Source organism: Labrus mixtus, chromosome 1 (genome assembly GCF_963584025.1).
Source record: "Labrus mixtus chromosome 1, fLabMix1.1, whole genome shotgun sequence".
Classification (NCBI taxonomy): Eukaryota; Metazoa; Chordata; class Actinopteri; order Labriformes; family Labridae; genus Labrus; species Labrus mixtus.
The window spans coordinates 18,857,203-18,881,887 of record NC_083612.1 but is presented as its reverse complement, the minus strand read 5'-3'; the positions used below and the strand labels follow the sequence as shown (position 1 = coordinate 18,881,887).

The following is a 24,685-nucleotide window of genomic DNA, read 5'->3' as shown; positions in this document are numbered from 1 at the left end:
AGGGCTTGTTTTTGAAAATGTTGGCGCTTGTCGTGCTAGCTATGATCGTGTGAAAAGCTTCGCGAATGAGTTTATGTTTTTGCGAGTCAAATTACTTGTGTCGCATGAGAAAACCGTAACCGTGGTAACGCAGTGAAAAATAATCCGTTACTGATAAAAGGTAAGACATGAACAGAGCATTTGACATGACGTAGGTTTGGTAGGTTGAGTGAGAGCTAACGGGAGCTAGCAACCTCAAACCAACCCTGGCGACTTAACGTTGGCAGGATTGGTTTTTAATGAGTAATGTTGCCAGCTAAAAAAAATGTCCCTTACAATATTCACGTTTATATGAATATGTGCACCATCCTGCAATCATTTATCTTCAGTTTTTTGACATGAGAGAATACAATATTATTCATTAAATCTCAGGCAAGATGTTCATATTTTATGTCGTTAAGCCTCATTGTCTTTAGTATTTTTGTCATATTTCTAAAAAGGCATGGTAATAAACGTGAAAAAAAAATTAACTTGTGTAATTATGCAGTATGTATATCATCATACTTAATTGAGACTTTATAAGAGTATGCAAGCATTTGTAGAGAACAACGAGATTTATTTGTACCATATACTAGAACTATGTATATAAAAAAAGAACAGATGAAGCATCAGATACAAAAACAAAACATGACACAGTACACATATCAATACAAATTGACAGCCATCGAAGTCTCCAAAAAAAAAAATGCTTGCCTAATTATGTCAATCTTTGGGAATTTGATTTTTTCTTTAATCTGCAATACCATCAAGGACACACTGGGATTAGCAATTCAGTGAGACTGAGGTGACTTGTTAGTCTTGTCTTAACTTTGCAGATCTTTAACAAATGTACCAACATACTACACAATGTATTGGTTTAACCTTCCTTGGCTTTGAAGAATGCAACGTTTCAGCTGGTGCCTTTGCCTATTTTACAATTTTCATTCTCAATTTATGCGACTTAATGAGCATAAAAACGTATAACTTGGTAATTTAAAAAAAATTAAGTTCACCTTTTGTTTTTGTTTTCCAGCAAAGCTTCAGTCGAGGGAGTGAGATCACAATGGCTAGTGATGTGTGCAGCCATGTAAAGGTGGTGGTCAGGGTGAGACCAACCAGCGAATGTGAGAAGCGTGAAAACTGTCGAAATGTGGTCCAGGTCGTTGATAACCACATGCTCATATTTGATCCCAAGGAAGAGGACATGTCCTGTTTCGGGGCACAAAGAGTTCGAAACAGGAATCTCAATAAGAGGGCCAACAAGGATCTTAAATTTGTGTTTGATCATGTCTTCAATGAGGACTCGACTCAACTTGACATCTTCGAGAACACTACTAATGTCGTGTTGGACGGTGTGATGAATGGATTTAACTGCACAGGTAACAAATACAATTTGTACATTAAATCTGCACCCAGCTGCCAAACTTAGCTAAGCCTTAGCCTAACCAACTGACAGATTCAAAAGCTAATACCCACAATAATCATGTTAATAGATATTTCCAGAACGTATTTTGTTATGATAAGTGGGTTCAGAAAGCTAGATTATAACTCTGTTGCACAAATTGGTACAGATCGAACTGCAACGATGTAGGCATACTCCTGAATCAGCTGAAGGTGGATTGATTAAAATACAGTTAAGCCTTTGACTATGGATGAGATAGAATAAGGCATGAATGTGAAACAGAACAAATGGAATTATTTGCCAAACTTTTTTTGGGGAAAAGAGCTCTGTCATTGACTCTATGAGTCATTTATTCTCTTTCTTTTTTACCTTTCTTTATTTGACAAAAGTGAAGTTCAACTACAGTTATGAGACAAACAAATAGCTATTTAGACCTTTGCATTTATTTTTATATTAGAACTATTTTTAGCATCGCTCATTGACTCACCCTGTCATATCATTTATTGAAAGCCCTATTGCTGTTTATTTAATTTGTGATTTGCTCAATTTTCCCTTGCGGGGATCAATAAAGTTAATCTTAATCTTAAAAGGAACACAATTGGGAGGATTTGATGGCTGCTGTTTTCCAAAGATATAGACTCAAAATGTATTTGACTTCAGACATTATCAGTGATTGACTGAGATATGCTGAATAAGCTTGACATCTTGTCAGATCCTTCTGAAATATGTTCAGTCAGTTGCCAGTTAAATGAGTACACCCTTCTAAAACTAATGAACCAATCAGACAGTCATGTTAGGGCGCAGTCACACTGGCCATCTGTATCGTGCCATACTCAAGCACGATTGGCCCCCATGCTGGCCGGCACGGCTTAAGCACGATTACCTAGAGAGATGGCACGGAGCGGTCACACTGGCCAAACGAACTGGACTTCAGGGTTGAAGCGTGCTTGGCCACGGTACGGATGGCTAGTGTGGCCGCGCCCTAAGTAACCCAAGCTTCGAAGGGCTAAATGATCAATTTTTGTTTGACCTTTTTAAGATAAGTTTTGGTCAACTACTTAATGGTCCCTTTGGAGAATATACTTTATATTGTTGTTGCACTGTTCTGCATGTTACTGAAAGGTCTGTGTTTTATTGTTTTAACTGTGATGGAAAATACAAACACCTGCCTTTTAGAGTGTAATACAACAATATCCCAAATGAAACCTAGAAAGTGACCAAACAGTTAACCACAGTTTACAGCTAAACATTTTATAAACCCTTCATGAAGAAGTTATTTATTGCAGGATCTATATTATCCAATACGTTTTGAATTGTCCAATAGTGTCTGAGTTTAAAGCATGTCATTTGGGTGGCGTTAAGACATTTTTATGTACTCAGTTAAACACACTAAAGCCAGGCTTTTCACAACTAGTGCAGCTTTCGCAACCTCATTTTGAAATGAGTACATTTGTTTCATCCATTGCTGACAAAGACTTTAACAAGATAGTTTGTGTTTAGTTGGAGATGAAGTTATTAGCTATTACTTTTTTTGCCTTAGGAATTATTATTAGAGAGATGTTTCTTACGTTATAGTAATTTGTCTTTTGATTTCAGTTCTTGCGTATGGTGCCACTGGAGCAGGAAAGACACACACCATGTTAGGGTCGCCTAATGACCCTGGGGTCATGTACCGCACCATGAAAGAGCTCTTCAAGCGCATGGATGATGCCAAGGAGGAGAAAGAGTTTGCTGTTGCATTCTCATATCTCGAGGTGAATATCCGGAGAGAGGAAAAAAAACTGCCACATGTTTTTTCTATATGCTGTTCCTATTTTCTTTCAGTTTTCAGTTTTATACCTTAAGTAGTCTTAAACCCTAATCATACATTTGTCTCCACTGATTCCCTAGCACGTATTGATTTTTTTTGTTGTTGTTTTTTTTACAGGTTTACAATGAACAAATCAGAGATTTGTTGGCTAACGCAGGCCCCCTCGCAGTCAGAGAAGACGGTTCTAAAGGAGTGGTTGTTCAGGGACTCTCACTGCATCAGGTTAGTAGTAATATGTAGTATATAACATTCTTACTATTTTACAGATAAATACTAGTGTCATCGGAAAGTCAGTTTATGCAGGCTGATTTGGATTTCTCTCAGTTGCTTTTTAAATACATTCGGATTTTCAATTACAAAATGTATTTTCAAGGTTGCAAAGGCTGGAAGAGAATAAATTAGAACTAACTGCCGCCCCCGCCCCCCCAGCACGCACTCATATGAAGAAATGTTGCTTTAGAAAAGCTGTGTAAGTAAGAGGAAAGTCAAGGCAGTTTGTAAAAACTGATCAAAACAGACATTTCTAACTACTACAAGAGGCTACAAAATGGAAATATTTTCTGTAGTAGCTTTCTCTCTGAAACAAGGAATTCGTATTTAAGAAAACATTTTGGATTTGAATAAACACTTTGTGAGGTGATCAGTCATCCAGAATAAATGTGTAATTGTTTAAACATGCTTTCTTGATTTACTGACGGCGTTATTAAATCTGCAAATAAAATACGGTAGTCATTCCTTTTGTAAGAAATACCTTCAAAATGAAGTATATGACAAATATCAGTGCAAACTTTTTAATAAAGAGCCGTTTCACTGTTTTGTTGATGTGGTGTGCAACTGCACAAGTGGTGGTTCTGTGTCAGGCCTTATGTTGGGTCACTCACTATCTATATTTTCTTGTTCCAAATATTCAGCCCAAATCTGCAGAGCACATTCTTGAGGCCTTGGATTCTGGGAATCGCAACAGGACACAGCATCCTACTGATATGAACGCCACCTCTTCCAGGTCCCATGCTGTATTTCAGGTATTCTAATCTGGTTTGATGAAATCCCATTGACGATGAGGCTGTACCATGATTACATGATTTAGAAATAAACAACAGCATGAAAAGGAATGATCAATTAAAGAAATGTGGGCATAAAGTATACAGTCGTTTTATAAATGATAAGGAGTTTACTTTTTCACTGCAATCATCTAAAAATGTATCATTGTGTGCTTCTTGAAAGTCATTAATTGGCAGTTTTCAATTCTTTTGTCCAGATATATTTAAGACAGCAGGACAAAACTGCCAGCCTCAATCCGAATGCCTGTGTAGCCAAATTGAGTCTGATTGATCTGGCTGGTTCAGAGAGAGCAAGTGCCACCAACACCAAAGGGGCACGTTTGCGGGAAGGTGCTAACATCAATCGTTCACTTCTTGCCCTGGGAAATGTTATCAATGCTCTTGCTGACCCAAAGGTGAGTTCATATTACCATTATACATTTAGATTACATATAGTGTGAACTAACTAATGTAATGATCAAACAACAGACGTCGTCTTATTTTAACCAGCTCAATAAGGTCACTGTAGATTATGATAACTCTAAAATTAAATTAAGAACTCAGTAGCTTTCAAAAAAGTGGCAAATGATTGGTGTCCTAATTGTTCAGGTTCAATGCTCTCGCATGGGTTTATTGGCCCCATGATGCAAAATAAAGACCCAATACGAAATAATCAGTTCATATTGTTATGAATAGTGTTTTTATTCATTGAGTTTTGACAAAAGGTTGACTGAATGCCGTGGTCATAAGGAGACATGTAAGATAATTTTGCCCCTGTACCAGCCCATGTTGCTCACTCATCCAGGAAACCCATTCCATTTGACTTTTTCCTTACCCCGGAACCATTACTATTTGGTCTTGCCATCAGGCTGAATAAAGAAACCATAGTGAAAGAGAACATGGAAAGTGTGTTCTTCCTTAAATGTTTAACAGTGTTTAACATTTTATCTTAGCTTGGAGCAATCTGTAAGATATGTAAGTGACAGCTGGAAGGTGAAATTAGAGATCTGATCAAAACAATAAATAAAGGTAAAGTGGTGCTTTATGCTTAGTCAAAGCTACTTTATATTACATAATTTTAGATGGATCAGGGAGTTTTTATTGTTATACTGTATAGTTTGAATGGGATTTCTACTGATGTTGAAGTTATTATGATATGAAAAAAAAAAACATTTTAATCCAGCGTTCCTGTTAAATGTTCATTTATCAGCCAAATATATTTCAATCAAGCATTATCTATTTTTACATTTAAAAAACTCTATTTAGTCTTCCTGTAAAACTGTTCAATTGTCTAATGACTCCTCTTGCACTCAGTGGCGTTTACTAATTTTGCGACCAATTAAAAAGCTTTGTCGATGCTAATGATCCAATCAAATGCATCCCAGCTGAATTTATGTCCCACCTGTCTTGTGATTGGTTCTATCCTGTTTAAGTTAGAAATACATCACCAAACACCAGTTGGATACTCTTGAAGTTCAGTTTCATGGGGACTTTAATACCAAGACTTTTTTTTACAATCTGATCGTGTTAATGGTGGCCTTCTTGCTTTATCCTTATCACGGTCACGAGACATTTCAATGACATGCTGAACCACATTGAATCCTTGGCTTTAAACACTTTAGTTTTGATTTTGCTATTGTTTAATGCTTATATTTGCAAACTACATTATCACTGCTTATGGGAGTTTTGCATCATGTTCTTCAAATAATTCCGTTATTTAAAAATGTTTAGCACAAGGCTCCGTATGCAGCCGAAAGCCTGGAAAGTGGAGTCAACTGAGTATTTGGGTATTATGTCATTCAAGTTGCATACATTAACCTGTCAAGCAGTCTTCTCATTTTACACACCAGTCTCAAGGGAGAACGCGCAAACAGGCCACATGCATTTAGTAAGCGCTGTGCAAATGTAACACAGCTACGTCGAAACTTGATCATTCTTCAACAGGTTATTTCTTTCTAGTGTTGAAACCGTGTTTTTTCATTGACACGGTGCAGTTAGTATTTTACTCTGCCCGCCAATCTTCACATGTTGCAGTCTAACACTCAAAGTTTGATCTGCTCAACCTACAACGCCCACCACTAATCTTCTCGCCCTCCACACCCTATCCCCATGGTTAGTGGTGCTCCAGTGTTTACTGCTGGCAGACTAGGAATTCATGTTGTGGCCATTGTTTACAGGAAAGAATGTCCCCACTTGTGTCTGCTCTGAAATGCCATTCGTTTAAGTGAGAAGAATGTCTGCTGCTTCTGTCCGGGAGGTTCAGTATGTCATCTTCATGCTATGCTGCTCAGAGTTTTGTGTTGTAAGTTGTTTGCCTTAGGCGATAGAGATACGTTTGAGGATGCATCCCATTTGGCCTTCCATTCACACAAGGCCAGTGTTACCCGCCCACTGAGAAGGGGCTTTCTGAAAATGTTGTCCAATGTGGATACAGTTCATTGAGCCAATCTTGCCCAATGGTGTAGGACGATCAAGCTATGCTTTTTGAAAACCCTGATGTGTGGTTGCTTTGCAGACATGGTCAAGTTTTTTTTTTTTGCAGAAATGTTGGAAGAGCAGGACTGCATCTAACGCCCTTTAATCTCTTTTATCACTCAGTTATGTTCCAGTCCTGGAATTATTGTTACCCTTTTTTTAACAAGAAGCATTTATATCATTTGCTACAATCACTGCATTTGTGCGACCACAAAAACAAAGAGGCATGTCCACTGGAACTTGAATTTCTCTAATTGTGTGGTCTCTAATTGTTTTTGTTAGCACCACGTGGTCAGTATGACCACAAATAGCCCCTTGTGGCACTGTGAGTTATCAGTTGCTTACTTACTTGACTTAGACAAAAATCTTCAACAGCTTCATTGTAAAAAGTCTTGCACTGGTTGGCGAGTGCAAGCTTGAAATGGAAAGCTGTGACATCAAGAGTAACTTTATTGCAGCAATAAGTGAATCATCTTAGAAATCTGAGGTTTCTCCTGGAAATATTGACTGAATGTAGGTAAGAGACGGTTAGAAAATGCTGGAAATTTAACAGATCAAGGTAGTAAAATAATTTTGGTTACCAACTAAAAAATGTTGAACAATAGCGGTCATATGAAATAATGGTGACTATTACAGTGCATGGAACCCTCTTCATATATAATATAATTCAGAGAAAAATCCACATTGCATGTGCTAGGCTCCATAGCAACTGTTTTCAGTGTCTCCTTCACACATCCCATTCACTCCAATACATACAGTAAATGAAATGAACAGGTTTGAGTGACTGCTCTTATTAAAAAGGGCACTCATTGCTCTCAGGAAACTCTCTGGACCTGACATGACCTAAAGCTCAGGTCTTAAAATCCAGATGTGACTTAGGGCTTTTCCAGGGAGACATTCAGGCACAGCTGTACACCCCAAAAGATATCATTTTACACTCCTCCTTTACTTAACTGGGTTCTTCACGTTTTACTCATTGTGACTTGCTGCAATCCCAAGGTGCTAATTGTTTTTGATCACGCTGTTCTTTGTTTTTAACCTTGAAATGAAAAAGAGGAGAAATCAAAGAGAGGAATTCACATTTCTTTAATTTCTTTGGCTTACATGAACTTTTCTCATTTGTTTCAGAGTAAGAAAACTCATATCCCGTACAGGGACAGCAAGTTGACACGGCTGCTCAAAGACTCTTTGGGAGGAAACTGCAGAACAGTCATGATTGCCAATGTGAGCCCCTCATCCAAGTCATATGACGACACCTGCAACACGCTTAAGTACGCCAACAGGGCCAAGGAGATTAAGTCCTCGGTATGTATTCAAGTTATTTTATTCTGGTTTACCTGTAATTGTTTATATCTGCTGTTACTGATGCTTTATAAATATATTTATTTTTTACTTATATTTTAAAGCCATTTCCTTTAAAACGTGTTCTTTTTATTCTCACCCATCAGCTGAAGAGTAATGTTGTAAGCCTCGACAGTCACATTGGCCAATATGCAGTGATATGTGAGAAGCAGCGTCTAGAGGTAATGTGATTAAACACTAGCATGACCAATTAAAAGAATATGTATGTATTCCTAAAATGTCTTATTTAAACATTATCACAGCTTAAAAACTGACTGTTTTTAAATGTTCCCTTTTCCCCAAAGATTCTGCAGTTGAAGCAGAAGATAAAAGAATATGAGGAAAAAAATATGTTATCTGGATCTTTCAACAATATTCCTTCCCAGAATCAAGCAGAGATAAAAAGGTAAGCCTGTACATCAGTGTCAATATGAAGCCCTTTATACACAGACATTCCTCAACAGCATTGTAAGGAAGCTCCATGGTTACACCGCTTTTATACTTTAACATTAAACCAGACAGCACTGCCATATTGCTGCCCTGGTGTGTGATTTTACATAAATTCTGGGATTGTGGTCGCAAAAGAGGCACAATGTGTAAACAAACAGCCAGCGCTTCACCAGTCTGCCCATTTACATAGACGATGTTTTAATGTTACACCTCTGTTACTGTCAGTACCTTTTACACAGACAACGAGGTGTGGCAGATGCTCAACAGTTAACGGGTAGTGTTGAACCTGAGACACATCAGTATTTCTGTCTTCATTTATCATAAACTATTTTTTCAATTGGAATGACAACTTTATAAAAACAGACACATAACTGCAGGCAGCCTTCATTTACAAATGTATTGTTCAGTCATAATGCATCCATGGGACCTGTGGTTTTACAAGGGATCCTTCAAGTCTAGTTAATTCAAGTGGAACTCATAATAAAGAACATCCGGCAGTTTTAGGTGTAATTAGGCATTGCTGTCTAGTTTGTAGAACTAAATATTAAGTTCCAATGACTCACGTTTTTTTTATTGTGTTGCTTCTTTACTGACATTTGTAATTGATTTTTTTTATATATATAGATATATATATATATACATATATATATTTGACATGGTGGTATCATCTCAATAATCCCAATAGTTGCCTATTAAGTTAAAATGTGCTTACTCTCAAATAAGGTAGACACAGGAGAAACAAATACATTAACTAGCAATGGAACGAAATGTGCAAAGCTGTGGGTTAGGATGTTTATTCTCAGTGGGAGCAGCAAAACTAGCTTCAAGTTCAGTTGCCAACATTTTATGGTTCAATTTGCTAGTTTTTCGTTTTGCGACCATTTGTTCAGTATCGATCTGTTTTTTGACACTTGAACTAGTCGGACAAAGCAAGTAACATTTGGTTCGGAGAACATGGAGCTCCTCTTCCTGGACGCTTTTCCCAGCTCTTCCCAGGGGTTCCCAGGGCATTTCCTAGCCAAATGGGATAAATAATCCCTATAATCCAAATAATCCCTACAACCCTGCTCCAAATCTGCCTTAGACTCTCCTCCCAATCGGATGTGCCTAAAATACATACACAGGGAGCCGTCCATGGCATATTTCTATCAGACACCCCAACCATACCAGTTGGCTTCTTTATTGTTACAGGGAGGTGGTAGATACTATCCCAGTAAAAAAAGCCAGTCTGCATTTCAGTCTCAATCAATTTCCTCCACTATGGACAAGTCATTCCCAATTTAAATGCCACATTTACAGTGCATCTTTGGTTATGATGACCAGCCACCTCATACAAGCCCCCCCCCCACACACACACACACACACACACACACACACACACACACACCTCCCCCAGCCGCACGCACACGATCACTGCTGACCTGTACTGTAAACGGTGGCCCTGCATAGAGTGGACAGTTTATTAAATATTGATTAATGGGGAACTTAAAATAACTCAAATTAATTAAAGACAGTATTACAGTTCTTAAACGTCTTTTTGTTGAATGGCTGACATGTCTGTGCATACATTTTGATTGTCTTTTACTGGTAGTTCATGATGCATTACAAAACACTACCTAGAGCTTCCCCCTACTGGTTTTCAATCTAGCTATCTAATAAGCAACTATTTCACCTCATGTTTCAAAACCGGATCTGCCCTAAGGATCAGGATTGAAAGCTGTTGGAATGGACAGTTTTGTAATGGGGGGGGGGTCTCTAACTTTTGTATTCATATTGCACCACTAGTATTTTATATAACTGTTAATATTGACATTATCTTAAATCTTGTTTTCTTAAAAGGAGCATCTGTGTAGTTCATTATTTTTATTCAATTTGTATAAACAATTAGATTTCTTTTGCATAAATCAAATCAGCCAAATCCCTGCTTGTTGTCTTAAAGGCATTCTGTGGCATCTGTCGGGGTATTTGAGTTGGGGCTGGGGACACAGAAAAGCTGAATGAGTCTCACTCCCACACGTTTCATTCACTGGCATCAGAATTCACAACTCGCACAGTGAGAGGCTCTGAATAGAGGCTGCACGCTTCTCACACTATTAAAAATTCAGCAGTCTAGCAAGGCCACGATGTCTCCTACGTCACTGGAGTTACATTGAAGAGTGCAGTCACATTTCAGCGACAGCCCTCCAGTCTTATTTACCTGCATGCCTCTGCTGTCTCCCCTCCAGCTTTAACTTAACTAGACAGCCACTTGCATCCAATCTCTATATAACCTCACCTCTATCCCAGGAACACGCATATAAATATATATATATATATATATATATATATATATATATATATACACCCTATAGTTACAAATATATTTCTGTCTCAGCCCCAACGGAATCAGCATGCTGTGGAGGCTTTAGTTTACACGTTGAAAAGATTGACAACATAGCTAAATAATTCACACAAACCTTAAATTAGCATGTAATAAAAATGATTCAGGCAAAAATCTGATATAAGTATAAGTATTTGTTGTATTACTGTGTTTATGCTGTAAAGCTTTTCTTGGTCATTAATACATAAACAAGTTGTTGGTTAGAACTCCCTGCAGAGCAGTTTCTGTAAACATGCACCTCAAATGTGGCACAGCAGATGTAGTTCTCACCTGGCTTCAATCCTTTAGATGAAGGTGTTGTTTTGTTGGATCATATTATACCAAGTGTAGCCTCTAAAATTATGTTGCTCTTGTGTTAGTTAAAAATTCATTTTGAGTACAGTACAGTTTTAAAAAGGCAATATCACAACCTGACCAGTTTAGGATGAAAGCCTCTCTTGATAGTACCGGCAAAAGTTAGAATGAATGCTTTACAAAGATACATTTTGTTGTGAGGATAGTGCAATTGTTGTCATTAGCTCACACCTTTTTTACCTAATTATCTTTCTGAGGACTATGTTTTTTAATTAAAAAAATTGAAAAATGTACCAGATATACTACAAATAATATGTACATGATGTTCTTTTAGGGTGACCATGTTACAATTAAGAGAAATAACATTTGATGTAAATGTTAAAACTGTAAGAAAGTGGTACCAAATAAAAAATTTAATTAAATAACTCAATAAATTGTTTGGACTACATAGCTATAAAGTTTGACATTTATTTTTAATATGTTCAAGTTTGCTAATGCAAACCTAATTAGATTTTTAAATTAATCTCTTCTCTCTCTAGGGTGTCAGAAGCTCTGCAGCAAATCTTCTCCAGCAGGGCCCAGATCAGGAGAGAACAGCTGGATCTGGAGAGACAACTGAAGGAGAATGAGCTGCGCCAGCGCTACAGTGAGGAGGACAACCTGCAGGTCCAATATTTCTGTGCCAAGGAAAAGACTGAGAAGGTAGCTGATGCTTACGCTGCTTTCCACAGATTCCATCATCCCTGCAGAAAAACAGCTGCTGAGTCATCATTTTACTTCTCTGTTCTCTATAGTTGTCTTAGCCTCTCATTTTCGCCACTACAGGACAGGGTCACCGCTCCCCGGTTCCTGGCTCCTCTCTGTCATTTAAAACCCAGTGTCAGGCCCAGCTGTAAAGTCCTTTAAGAGTATAAAAAGACAATTCTCAATTACCCTGTTCACCAAACTTTGCAGAATGTTACACTCACGTTCCAAACAAACTTAACTGTGGAAACAATTATCTACTATTTATGTGCTGTTTGTCATTTAATCTGATCCTCAAACTTGAGACAAGTTTTTAGATTCAACTCTTAAGCAAGGAATAATGAATCAATGTTTAACATTTCAAATCAATCTGCAAAACTAGACTGGATTCTGGTTTGCTGCTATAGTTGTTATTTGGATGATTATTTGGATCATATTACACAGCTAATGGTGAATATACCAGCACAAACAATCAAAGATGAATAAAATCACTTTAGTAACCCTTTTTGCCATTGTTGCTTTCAATAGGCCACCTGCAAGCATGAGCGGAAGATTGCAAGTTTACGCACTCAACAGCAACACATTTGCAACCGTTTGAAGGAGGCGGAAACACGTTTCCTGGACAACGATGGCTGGCTTCATCGTGTCGAGAATGAGATTAAGCTCCTGAAGTCAAACGATCACACCTCAGAGGTAAGAACAATTCACTGACTATCTCAAATTTATTCATTTTTATTTCCTGCTTGGGGAAAACAGCTAAGAAATGGAAATACTTTAGGTTAGGTAAAAGCTTTTTTTATATAATAATAACTGTTTGTAAAAGAGAGGTTTGACTTCATGGTCATTTGATGATTTCACCTGATTAAAACTGTGTTGGCACAAAAGTCATTTCAGCTAAACTTTGCACAGAAATTGAACTGAGTTCAAGTGGTATTGTCAGAACTTTGACATTTGAATTGGAAAAGTGAACAGTGAGTAACACTAGAAGGGTAATTACACAACATTTAGATGAAATGAAATAGTCTTAGTTAATGAGATATGACTCAAATCATTCAAACATATGCAATAGAATATAGAAAAACTTAACACTGTGGGTTACATCCGTCAGAACTCAATGCTTGCTTTTTTATGTCTGTTTATTTTGGAGGGTAGGCTGTCTCTCTACTGGTGTCGTGACTGTCTTTGTTTTCTTCCCATCTGTTCTCCCAGTAATTAGAACCGTGCTCATTTTATTTCTCCAGCTCACTCGTGGATCACTGAAGAGAATAAATCAATACCCTTTACTCATCCCTCACACAACAGCCAGTTACCTAAAACCATGGCCATGTTATTTTTTTCTTCCTTATCCTTTCTTCCAGGAACTGACCCAGAACTGTGACGCACCCACCGGTCAAATGTTCTCTCTGCTGTTGTTTCGTAGTTCCTTTACGTCAGAGTTTCTTTTTTTTGTATCCCCTCCCTTACCCTGAGCAGGCAGCTTTTCTGATGAAACAAGGATCAAAACAGAACTTTGCATCTCACTCTAGTATCCTGACCTCCAACCACTATTTTTTCCTTCTAATTTGGTCCACCAGTAGGCTAATTCAATATGCTGTTAAGTTATACCGTCCTTTGCCTCATTATTTCTGACCTCAGTTTTCCCTCTTGTTCAGGTGTTTGAGAGGGATCTACATTGCCACAGACTGGAGCTGCAGGTAAATGATCTAAAACAACACATCAAGCAGATGGTCAAGCTCACTTCACTGCAGGATCAGGAGAACAAGCGCATGCAGAAGTAGGTTAACAATACTTCAAACCATTTCTTGATTAATGAACTATCGCCCATTGCAGCAAAAGAAAATGCCCTTCACTCTGTGTCTTTCTTAATAAAATGTCTCAATATTATTTTTCCATTATTTCAGAATGATGAACATCTTGTTGCCGGCTTTTAGTCGACATTACTCTGCACTATGTGGCGCTGGGCTGACCAGAGCAACAGATGAGGAGGAGAGCCATGAACTGGAGCACCTTGTGTTGAGGGAGAGGGGCGTGGTCTGGGCTGATCAGGAAGGGGCAGGGCAGCAGCTGAAAAGTGAAGGGATTGGAGAGGAATCACGGGAGTTAGCACCAGCCCTGTCTTTCTCACATCTGCTGTATCACCAGAGTAGCCCCTGCAGTAAGTATTGTTTTGATATCTGTTCAGTTTTTACCAATCCTCAAAATATCAGAAAAGGTAAAAAATAGCCAATCACATTGTCCTTGCACCCTTCTTTATATCTTCACATTGACTCTTATCAAATGAACAGTCTTAAACTTTGACATAATTGAACTTGTCATGATATTTAAAAAAGGAGACGTGCAGTAAATACACACATTTTAGGTGTTAAAAACACTTACGGTAATGCATCGTGTGTGTTTTTCCTGTTGGCTTATTGTGATTACATCTTTGGTCTTATTTCAACGTTACGGACTGGAAATATGTCAGTTTGCTTTTCAAGGAACCTGACAACATGGCCACCAAATTAATGATGTAAGAAAAAAAATATGATAAAGGCATCTCTTTAAAAATACTACTCATTTGATTTAAAAGGAGGACACACAAAAGTTCCTTAATTGAAACTGACAAAAATAACGTGACACTTTTGTTCATCGTCTTGTTTTGGTGGTTAAATGTACAAAAGATGTTTATTTTATGGGCGGCAGGTCGCCCCAATAAAGTTAACTAAGGTGTCCTCCTCAGTTGACTGCATTAAGGGAAAGTGTTAATCTGACCCCTCCCCCACCCATAGTGTATGAATGAATCACACTGACTGGATCTCTGTCAAACTGGTAAAGTAGAAAATGTTTGACTACTTGGCTAATCATGTATGAACGTTCAAACGGGCTTGTGCCATCTAGCTAATTGTTTCAATAAAGCTCACTAATTTTATTAACTGAATATGTTTACTTGAAGTTGAGGTCAGGTATTTAGCATAATACACTACACTGGCAAAGAGCAGCTAATGCAAACAGCTATCAAACAAATTAAGGGTGATATTTACTGTACTGCTTCACCCATTAAGATAAATGTGAGCACATGTAAAGTGAGGCAGGACATCTGAAAGGTTAGCGATCCAATCTAATCTTTTAACATTGCAAAGCTGATGCCAGACTATCACCTCAATGAGAATTGATCCTAAACTATTATAAAAACATTTTTATATTCATGTTATTTTCACATTTGTTCAAATATAAGATAGCACACTCTGCTCTGTCTTATTTTATTTTTTTAAATATTTGATGTACATCATGTTCATTGCCTCTTTCTTATGTCATTGTCTTGATCAAGATTTCATATTAAGTGACAATATGTTACATAAGTTGTAGCCACATGGAGTGTGTTATGAAAGGAATCTTTTCATGGACATGCTTTTGTTGAATACAATAGTCAGGTCAGTCTCTTAAAAGCTTGTCAGTAAAACATTTTCCAACAAGCTAAATAAAAAATGGCACCATTATTGACGGCTTCAGAATTTGCAGACCTTGTGTGGGTTTTTTTTATTGTATGTTTCTGTAGCACAATAGTCCTAAGTTATGAGATAAAGACAAGTTCACACAAGAAGAATTCATTTTAAGTGAAAATTAAACGTATAAGTCAGGTGTTCAATTAGGCCCAGTGTTTGTGGCATTAGTCCAGCTCTAGTGTGTATTGTGGGACCTATGATACGGCACAGTGCATTTTTATGTCATGTCTGCATGGCCAGGCAGCACGAGGCCCTCATGAAACATAAGCCATGACAGACAGTGGAGCATGAACCAAAGCTGGCCAACAACACAGTTATTATGATGGTGTCCTATCATTTGTGAAGCGATAATCGTCGCATTTCTTTCCTTGACAATAGCTAGACATTTTAATAAGAAATTAACCAGGACTTATTTATCTGGTTGAATTTCTGTGTTTCTCCTCGAAGCAAAGCTATTTATAAATTGATGATTTTAAACATTTTTATGTCAGGTAGCAACATTTCATTAAAACTTTCTGTGCCTAACAATCTCTGATCTTACTGCTAAAAGCAACACAATTCAAGCCTGTGCATCCTATTAGGGACAATGTCATTTTGTGTATAAAGGAAAACCACATACGTGTTGCAGGAGTGTTTCAATGCTGGTGCCTTTCCACGAATCTCTCCATCATTTACTTTTACCCTCAGGTGCTGAAAACCGCACCAAAAGAACATCATTGTGCCACGCTGCTCCATCACCAAAAGGTAATACTACTCACCTGTCTTGCTAATATACTGTAGTCATTAATCTAAAACCCAATCCTATCCGTTAATCCCCCCCCCCCCCCCTTCCCTCAATCATTCACCTTCTCTCTCCTTGTCATCTCCCTCTCAATCCATCACACTTTCACTAACTCACTTTTAAGAGATGATGCCATGTTTTATTGAGGCATAACACACAGACCATAAAGTTGTTTTTAATTGACATGTAAATGTTTTATTGTTTTGTTATAAGCCTTAATTTTCACTTTGCCACGTTGATTTTTATTTTCCGAAAACATGTTCTAGCTGTTAAAATAAAAGGACTTGTTCAGAGTAGTAAAAAAAAAAAAAAACACAATAAAAGTCAGACATGTAATATAATGTGATTTACAGTTGTGCTGCAGACGTTCTGTCCTGGCCAAAACTTGAATAATTGAATGATGTGAATACTCACAAACCATTTTATAGACTCCAAACTATACACATGGAGCCTTTGGGGAGATGGAACAGGAAAAAACGTTTGTGAAATATTGCACTTCAAATTGGCTGTAATGATATTTACGGCAGGTGGCTTACATTTCATTGAAACATTGTGGGAAATGTCACCATTGAAGGAAAAACTCCTGCCAGATGACCAGACTTCTTTGAATGGAAATGAAACATAGAGGCACCAGGGAGTTTACCACCACTGCTATTAAATTTCCATGAAGCTCATCATTATAAGTGAACTCTTTTCATTTAGTATTGAAAGTGTTTTCTGACCCTCTGACCCTTCTTTAAACAGTTCAAGCCAGTTGTTTTATTGTTTTTTTCCATTTGCTCATTGGCTCACATTGTTGCTCAAACTTGCTTGAATTGTGTCAGCTATTATGTTTTCACAAAACATGAAATGGCCCATCTTTAATAAGAGTGAAAGCAGGAAAAGATAAGTCACTGACATCTTTATAAAATGCAGAATGATTTGCTTGTAGTTGTAACTCATCTTGCTGAAGTACTTTATGACATAACTCATTGTGATGCATTTTCACAACACATACATGCAAGCCTCTTTAGGATTTACAATGTCTCAATTGTGAATCACCATATAGTATGAAAAGTGATTTATTTTCCATTTATTTGAATCATGTAACCACAGTTTCATCCTGCTTCCAATAATACAACTGCATCAACCTCAATTATCCATTCACTGACTCACATGCATCCTGCAAGACCACCCTGTCCATTTTAATCTAGAGCTTCCACTCATGCATTCATATTCTGTGTGTGTGTGTATATATATAGAGAGATATATATATCTAATAATAAGCACTATATAATCAATGTTGTGCAGCATATCAGCTGAGCTACATGTCAAATCAATAGGTTTTAAATATATAACTGATGTCTTATTAAATAAAGCTTTTGTTTTTGGGACAACCGTGCTCTGTTCCTATCCTAACGCTGTTTGTAAGTCCCTTACTGCTTCCTCAGCTGTTAATGGTAGTCACTGCAGCATGTTATGAGAAATAGCTCCACCCTGCAGCTTGCAAAGCCAATCAAATTCCACCGGTTTTAGAGAGGGTTGGGGTGTTGAAAGAGCATTAACTCTTGGAGGACTGATAAATAATAGCAAACACACAGATATGATCCCTTTGAGGGGAACATTTCTGCACTCCACACTTTGTCTGTTGATTAGAAGATGTTCACACATGCAGTTATTAATAGCTTCATCTTTTTTCATTCAGCTTCCTCTCCCTTCCCTTTTTTATGTTGTTCTTTTTATATTCCCATTTGATCCTCCATCCTTCGCTTCTCTCTTATCTATTTTCTCCTCCCTCGATTTTTTTCAGTCCCTTTTGCTTCAAACATCTGCTTATCTGACTTTTTTCTCCTTTCTACCTCTTTCCCCTCTTACCCTCACATGTTTTTCTCCGTCTGTCTGTCTAGCATATAACCCTCCCAATCCCTCCTGAGCTTCATTCATGAAAATGCAGATCCACAGCAGGGCAGGAAAAAACGTCAACAGACGTAAACTCCCCTGCTCCACCAACCAGAAAAGGCGCGCTATAAAAAACAGGCAGCAGCAACCAGGCGACCCTAATTCAGTGCAGCCTCCACCAGAAATAGCAACTCATGCATGTATTAATCCCCTACAAGCCAAAAATATGTGATTGAAGGAACTCTGCTGCCATTTATTGCTAGGGACAACTCCTCTGCCGGTGAAAAGTGCTATTTCTCATCTCCTCCCTGGGTGTGCTGTCTGAAGTCTGACTCACATTTGCTAAATATTGCATTTTGATATTTATGGCCATACATATATCAGTCATTCACCTTTGTATTAAGTGTTCTCACTTCCTTTATGTGCTGGCATTTTTTCCTTTTTTAGCCCCCTCCTTAACCCCCACCACACCTTTGCAGGAAATGCCACGAGTGTAATAGCTTTAATAATGTGATGCAGACACAGTGATTCAATCCTGTTTTTCCCAGTAGAATGTCACTGTCATTTTCAAATGAAGTTACACAATGTGGCCAGAAAAAAACATCTCCCTGGATTAAAATGTCACACATCCATCAATCAATATCCTCATTATCAACACCTTGTTGATGTCAAGAATTTCCAATGTTGAAGAAATAGTTGGGTTTTTTTACTAAAGAAATAAACATCAATCATTTTAAGGATTTGTTTTCTTGCTCTTACACTCTCTGAGTAATGCAAGTTAAACCAATATCTAAATATCTATCCATCTTCATCCTTCCAAATCCCAAAACTTTTTGGCAATGAATTCAGAATGTTATTTGTTATCTGTTAGCCTTGTTTTTTAGTACGGTACTTGACTGAAATCTAGCTTTAAAATAACTTCAGCGGTCAACTAAAACTCGATCATTTATCAACATGCAGACTCATTTCCTCTGTTTTGTCTCTTGTATGTTTTTATGAGGGGCTAAATGTACTGCGGGCTTGCCATTTAATCAATGTTTCATTAAATATCAGAGTAACCGTCACTGTTACGGAAAGAATGATGTGCTTGTTTTCCAGTCTCTGCACCTTTTTCCTCAAAATGGAATGAAATGTACCATCAATGTTTTAATGCACTAATCAAGGATGTCAGATCTTAAGAACTTCAAAGCAAACAGGTTCTTGGTTAGCTATGTCCACATAATTAAGTCATTTAAATAGTCGTGCCTGTACTTCCTCTTTATTGCTCGCTCCAGATTCTGCCCCCTCTCCCTCTCTAGTAACTGAGAAACAATCCATTTTGCCCCACAAATCACAGAAGTTAGCTAACCAGATGTTTAGACTTTTAAAAAATTGGTTTACTTTCTCTCACGCTGCGCCTCCCCTGAAATTGTCCAGCGCCCCTCAGGGAAGGCGCGGCTCACCATTTGAAAACTACTGACTTAAGGGAATGATCAATCTAATTTCCCTTTTTTGACACTTATTTTAACTGCACTTTATAGTCTTAGGCTGCCACTTTAGATTTCATTTCGTATTACTCTGTGATTTAGCAACAGCCTAAGTAGGTGAGACCTGTGAAAAGATCTGTTGAAAAAGAAGTCAAACATGTTGATTGTCCGAGGCACTTTAATTGTGCTGTTTTTGACTGATAAACACCAGACCTTCAATTCAGTTTGCAGACAGGGTTTTCATTTTATAACATAAAGCAGGGAATGCCCCCTTTCAATATACTGTTAAAGTTCTCAGTCTAATGTTGTTCTCATCTAGATTGCTGAAATATTTGGTTTTTGATAAGAACTCTAAGAATTCTTCAAGTTGTGAAAGAGTAAATGGTTAAGATGGTTTACCAACTGGGCTTTCTGTAGCCACAGTTTAGTGAAAAAGGATTTCAGACCAAGACCTATGTTTCCATGCTTTGCCTTAGTTTACAATCCAACTAATAATCTGACAATGCAGAATAGAGTTTGTGTTAGAGAGATATTATATCTAAGAAGTGAGCATCCGCTGCAGTTTTATACAGGTGTCTATTTATAGCTGTCATTAAAGCTAAATCGGGGTTGGATGACAAGTTAAAATGAATGCTTTGTCAGGAGTGTCCACAAGGAAACAACTTTTTAAATGCTTGTAATTTGAATGAACTTGATCATTTCTGCGTCAACCCAGGAAGTAAGGAAAATCCCAACACTGATTGGCTTTCTGCTTTCTCTACAGTCTGAAGTTAATCTGGGGCTTGCTTTAAATGTTTATTACTCGTGAAAATATGCCAGTGAGAAGAATTTGCATGTTTGCATGCAAAATTTAACATCAACCAGACACCCACCCCAAAATGTGCTTTGCCCTGCACATCTTGCTATTGACTTTTTATATAATATCATTATTTATAATTATAATAAAATAGATCAGCACCCAAATAGAAAATCAAATTTGATAAGAACTTAATCATTAACCACATGCTTACTTGATGTTCCCCACAAGTGTGTCTCTGTGTGTCTATTTAACACATTTTGATTTAAACAGCCACACCTTTAAAACAAAACCTTTTCATCTATTTTAACTGTTGTTGTCTTTTTAGATAGAGGAAACCAGATGAATGCAAAACAGGAACCAACTCCCAGAATGCCCATCAGGAGAAATCTGTGTGCGTCACTGCCACTGGAGAGCCCTCAGGTTGTGGCCAAGGCCCAAAAGTTCGAGGAGGGTCTGTTCCCTCTACAGTGCACACCAGAACCTGCTAAACGACCTACTCAGGTCCTGCCAATGAGCTCCTCCAGTGCCATGGATCCCAACATGACCTTTGAAGTGTCGGACAATGATGATCAGACGGCAAATAATGCAACCATTATAATAGGCAGTGGTAGTCCCTGTCAAGCGTCAAAGTCCACAGACTTCCTCAGCTCCAGTCGACTGCTCCATCTTCCCAAGACCAATGAGGGGTGTCTGGTTTCAACAAAAAAGTGAGAAAATATTCATACTCTTTTTAATTTTGCTTCTTTTTAATAGTATAGTTTAATTTCTCTAGAAATTACATGTAATGGTCGGTTCAATTATTATGTTATTATCATGATACCAGAGTATGATGTACAGAGTGAAACCACATACAAGTCTGACTTAGTTTAGGTTTGGTCTCAAACTCAAATGTTCCTAACTTAGAAAGAAGGGTCACCTTGCACTAATTTAAACTATTAACTTTAAATAACGTACAGGGAAAAAATGAAACAATGTTGGACGCAGAATTTTCTGTCAATCTTTTTTACTCACATGGTTTAAAAAAATAGATTCTCCCTTCTGGAGGTCAGTGAGAAAACATCTAGGTTCATGCCGGCTCGTAAATGGGAATACACTTTTGACTCCAAACGTTCAGTACATTGGGCCTCCTGGCAGTCCATATGGTTTTTCCACATTGAAGTCATAAACCAATGCATCGAAACACCCACAACGTGCTTACTGCACTCCTGTGGTAACTTCAAAATTTACTGCTACAATAGTAGACACTTCTTTGCACATAAAAGTAGAATATTGCGAGAAAACCTTTCTCCTCACGGGACTTTTTGTGAAACAACAAGGAAAATACTCCTGTCACAGCAGAAACCAAAGCTGATAAAACTTGACAATATAACAGTTCACATACATTCTTCTAAGTCAAGTACTGAGGGGAGAATTGCACTATCTACAACAATGTATCAGAACTAGGCGTTGAACTTTCTTTCCTCTTTATTGACCAAACAATTTATCTCAACATGTACGTTTCAGAAAGGAGAGTTGGCCAAGTAGAGTTTTTTTTCTCCAACCCCCTTAGTATTGAAGCAGAACTATACCAATGAGCAATATAAGCATCATTACATCATCTTTCCCTTTGACGTACGAAGCAGTTTGTTGGCAGCAAACAGTTCATATTATCTTGTGGACATATGGCGTTAATCATGAGAGGTCTCAACTCTGAGCCTGTTTCCAAACATAAACTGCTAACACTTTTAAATTCACAGTTCTGTATGTACTTCTTATCCCTTTCTCATGTTCTGCTCTCACAGGGTCATGGTTAATCTCATGCAATAAAGATTGATTAGATCTAAGACTGGGACAGGCTAACTATTTAGCAATCATTAGCCAAATGATTAATCACTGAATTCCATACAAAAGAAGGAAATGTCAGTTGTAAACTCTTGTTTAGTTTAGTTTGCTCACTTTCGGTTTCCCCTTTTTTGTTACTTAAACTCAAACAGCTGATCCACCATTCCTTCTTCAAGTCATAACTTGCAAGAAACACGTGCGGTCAGCCATGCTCATCGAGGGGGCCTTACACTCTAACGGAAGCATGAGGATTCAACGTTGATTTAATATTAAAGCCTTTTAACTCGGACAGTTCTTGTATCTCACAGTTTGAATTAAACATAAATTATCAAACTCTGAAGCGAGCATAAGAGCGCTACACAGAACATTCTTTAAAATTGCATAAAGAAATATTCTATTTATGTCATTCAAAGATACCTGATGCTCTTTTTTCAAAAGGTCAATGGGAAACATGATCCTCTCAAAATGTGATCCGTAAGATGTTTTAAAACAACATGAAAACTGACAACTAAAAGTTTCTGAACTGTTGAATAATTTGTATAAAAAGACCCTCAGACTGGACGGTAACTGAAATGACAAAAGTGATAAAAACTCCAACAACAAACTTCCAAACAATGGAACTATTTCCTGCTTCAGCAGAAAGGGTTTGACTTTGTGAAAGATACACCCGGCAAAAACACTTTACATGAACACAACACCATTTCATATTATGCATACAATTTCAACCTCAAAATCAACACTTGTTTATCTGAAAACAAGATTGCAACCAGACAAAACAAAGCTGAATGATTCCCTCTTTGCAAACCTACAAACACTTCCTTTCAAAAAAAAAAATTAGAATTTTTTTTTTTCTTCTCAAGTTACTAAAGATTAGTGCAGGTAAAGACTTATGAGCAGTCAACACCTACTTGAAGCAGGAACACCCAACCCTTACTAATAAATATACTCTGATAGCTGGAAGCACCACTGGAGTGAAGAATCCAGCTTTATTTGCGAGACAACAACATTTGCATATCCAAATTTCTAAATGCAGAAGCATCTAAACAAAGCATCCCATATCAAAAGTTCAAGTTCACAAAGATTATGAAATACAACAGAAACTAAATGATAAACTATAAACTTTGTGTTGTTGATTTTGTTAGTCATCTTTTCTTATTTCAAATACCAGCTGCAATGTTTATATTCCCATGTGAAGTCCGAACAGCAGAGCTGTCATGGTAATGTGAACTTTTGTCCTGTAGACAACAGATCCCGTCTTTGCAAGATGTGAGACGAGCCAACCCAACATACATGAGCATGACTTCTGCAGCACAAGGAAAACGCAAACTTAGCGGGTAATGTGCCAGTAGCTTTTTCTCTTACTCCTTTATATGATTTCATTTCATACTCAGCATCAATCCCTCAGACGTGAACTTAAATGTTGTGTTTGATTATATTTTCTTTCTTTTTCTTCCCCCCTTCCCATTGTATTCTCGGTGACAGAATCCAAGAAGAGTTATCACAGACTCTCTCTGCACCAAAACGTATAAAGAAAGACCCCTCAGCGGCGCGGAAACCACTTAGAGTGCATCGTTTGGCTGGTAGGTGTCAACAAAGAAAAACACATTATTAAAAATACATTAAGAAACCAAACACAAAATATCAATATTGTTATGACAATTTACTTCATCGACTTCCATGACTGAGAGTGCTAATATAGAACGGGTATTTTAAAAAGTGTCTATTTACTGTTAAATTACTTTAATGATGGACAGATAGATAGATAGCGCTGTAAGGAATGTTTGGAAAATATTCAAGCTGTTTATCTTGATACTGTTCTTTGTCTTCAGGTTCAGAGGAGAACAAACCTCGGCGGGTTGTGAGGAGCATCTCTGAGGGAAATCTCAGCCTCCTTGAACCTAGAAAATCTAAATCCATTTTTTACAAAACGACCCAACAGTTAAAACGAGTGGCCAAACGGATGTGAAGCAACATTACTTTTTAAATCAGGCAATTCTAATTTCTAAAACATTTTTATCTTTGCCTTTTGCCGTCAGTCCTTATTCATCTCTTCCAAAATATTTTTCAAACGGTAAAAAAAAAAAAAAAGAAGAAGATCCATCACTTCTCCAACCCAAATGTCTTCAGAATTAATGTATTGTACGTTGTGTTATTTTGTTAGATTCTCAAATTAAACCACTTCCTGCATTGGTATTTTACTTGAGTGTATATAAACTTTGTATATTTTTGGTCGTCTTTTAAAAGTCATGTACAAACTAACATCCAGAAATAAAAGAAGACCTCTTGATATTCGGTGTCTGGAACTATTCTCTTAAAAAGTCCATCTGGTAGGTGACCACATGTCTCCAGGGCAGCTAATGTAAAAATTCAAAGTTAGACTTTGCATGACCTTAAATGTTGACATGATTGGGCTGATTGTGCTTTTTACATTTGATTGTATTTTGATTGTACAGTTAATAACATGGGCTTATAGATATTTCATAATAAAATGTCTTGTAAAACAA

The 24,685-nt window shown here is 37.5% G+C and overlaps 1 protein-coding gene across 1 annotated transcript; it reads left to right on the top strand.

The window, feature by feature from the left end:
- Nucleotides 1–22: 22 nt before the first annotated feature.
- On the top strand, nucleotides 23–24,685 carry kif18a (kinesin family member 18A). The gene is made up of 18 exons (XM_061036668.1): nucleotides 23–160; nucleotides 1,052–1,397; nucleotides 3,017–3,174; nucleotides 3,348–3,452; nucleotides 4,142–4,252; nucleotides 4,489–4,686; nucleotides 7,874–8,050; nucleotides 8,194–8,268; nucleotides 8,392–8,492; nucleotides 11,750–11,912; nucleotides 12,483–12,647; nucleotides 13,607–13,728; nucleotides 13,856–14,109; nucleotides 16,124–16,180; nucleotides 20,686–21,067; nucleotides 23,423–23,515; nucleotides 23,664–23,761; nucleotides 24,011–24,685. Exons 2-18 carry the CDS (start codon nucleotides 1,082–1,084, stop codon nucleotides 24,145–24,147), a joined length of 2,712 nt encoding a protein of 903 aa, XP_060892651.1. The 5' UTR covers nucleotides 23–160; nucleotides 1,052–1,081; the 3' UTR covers nucleotides 24,148–24,685.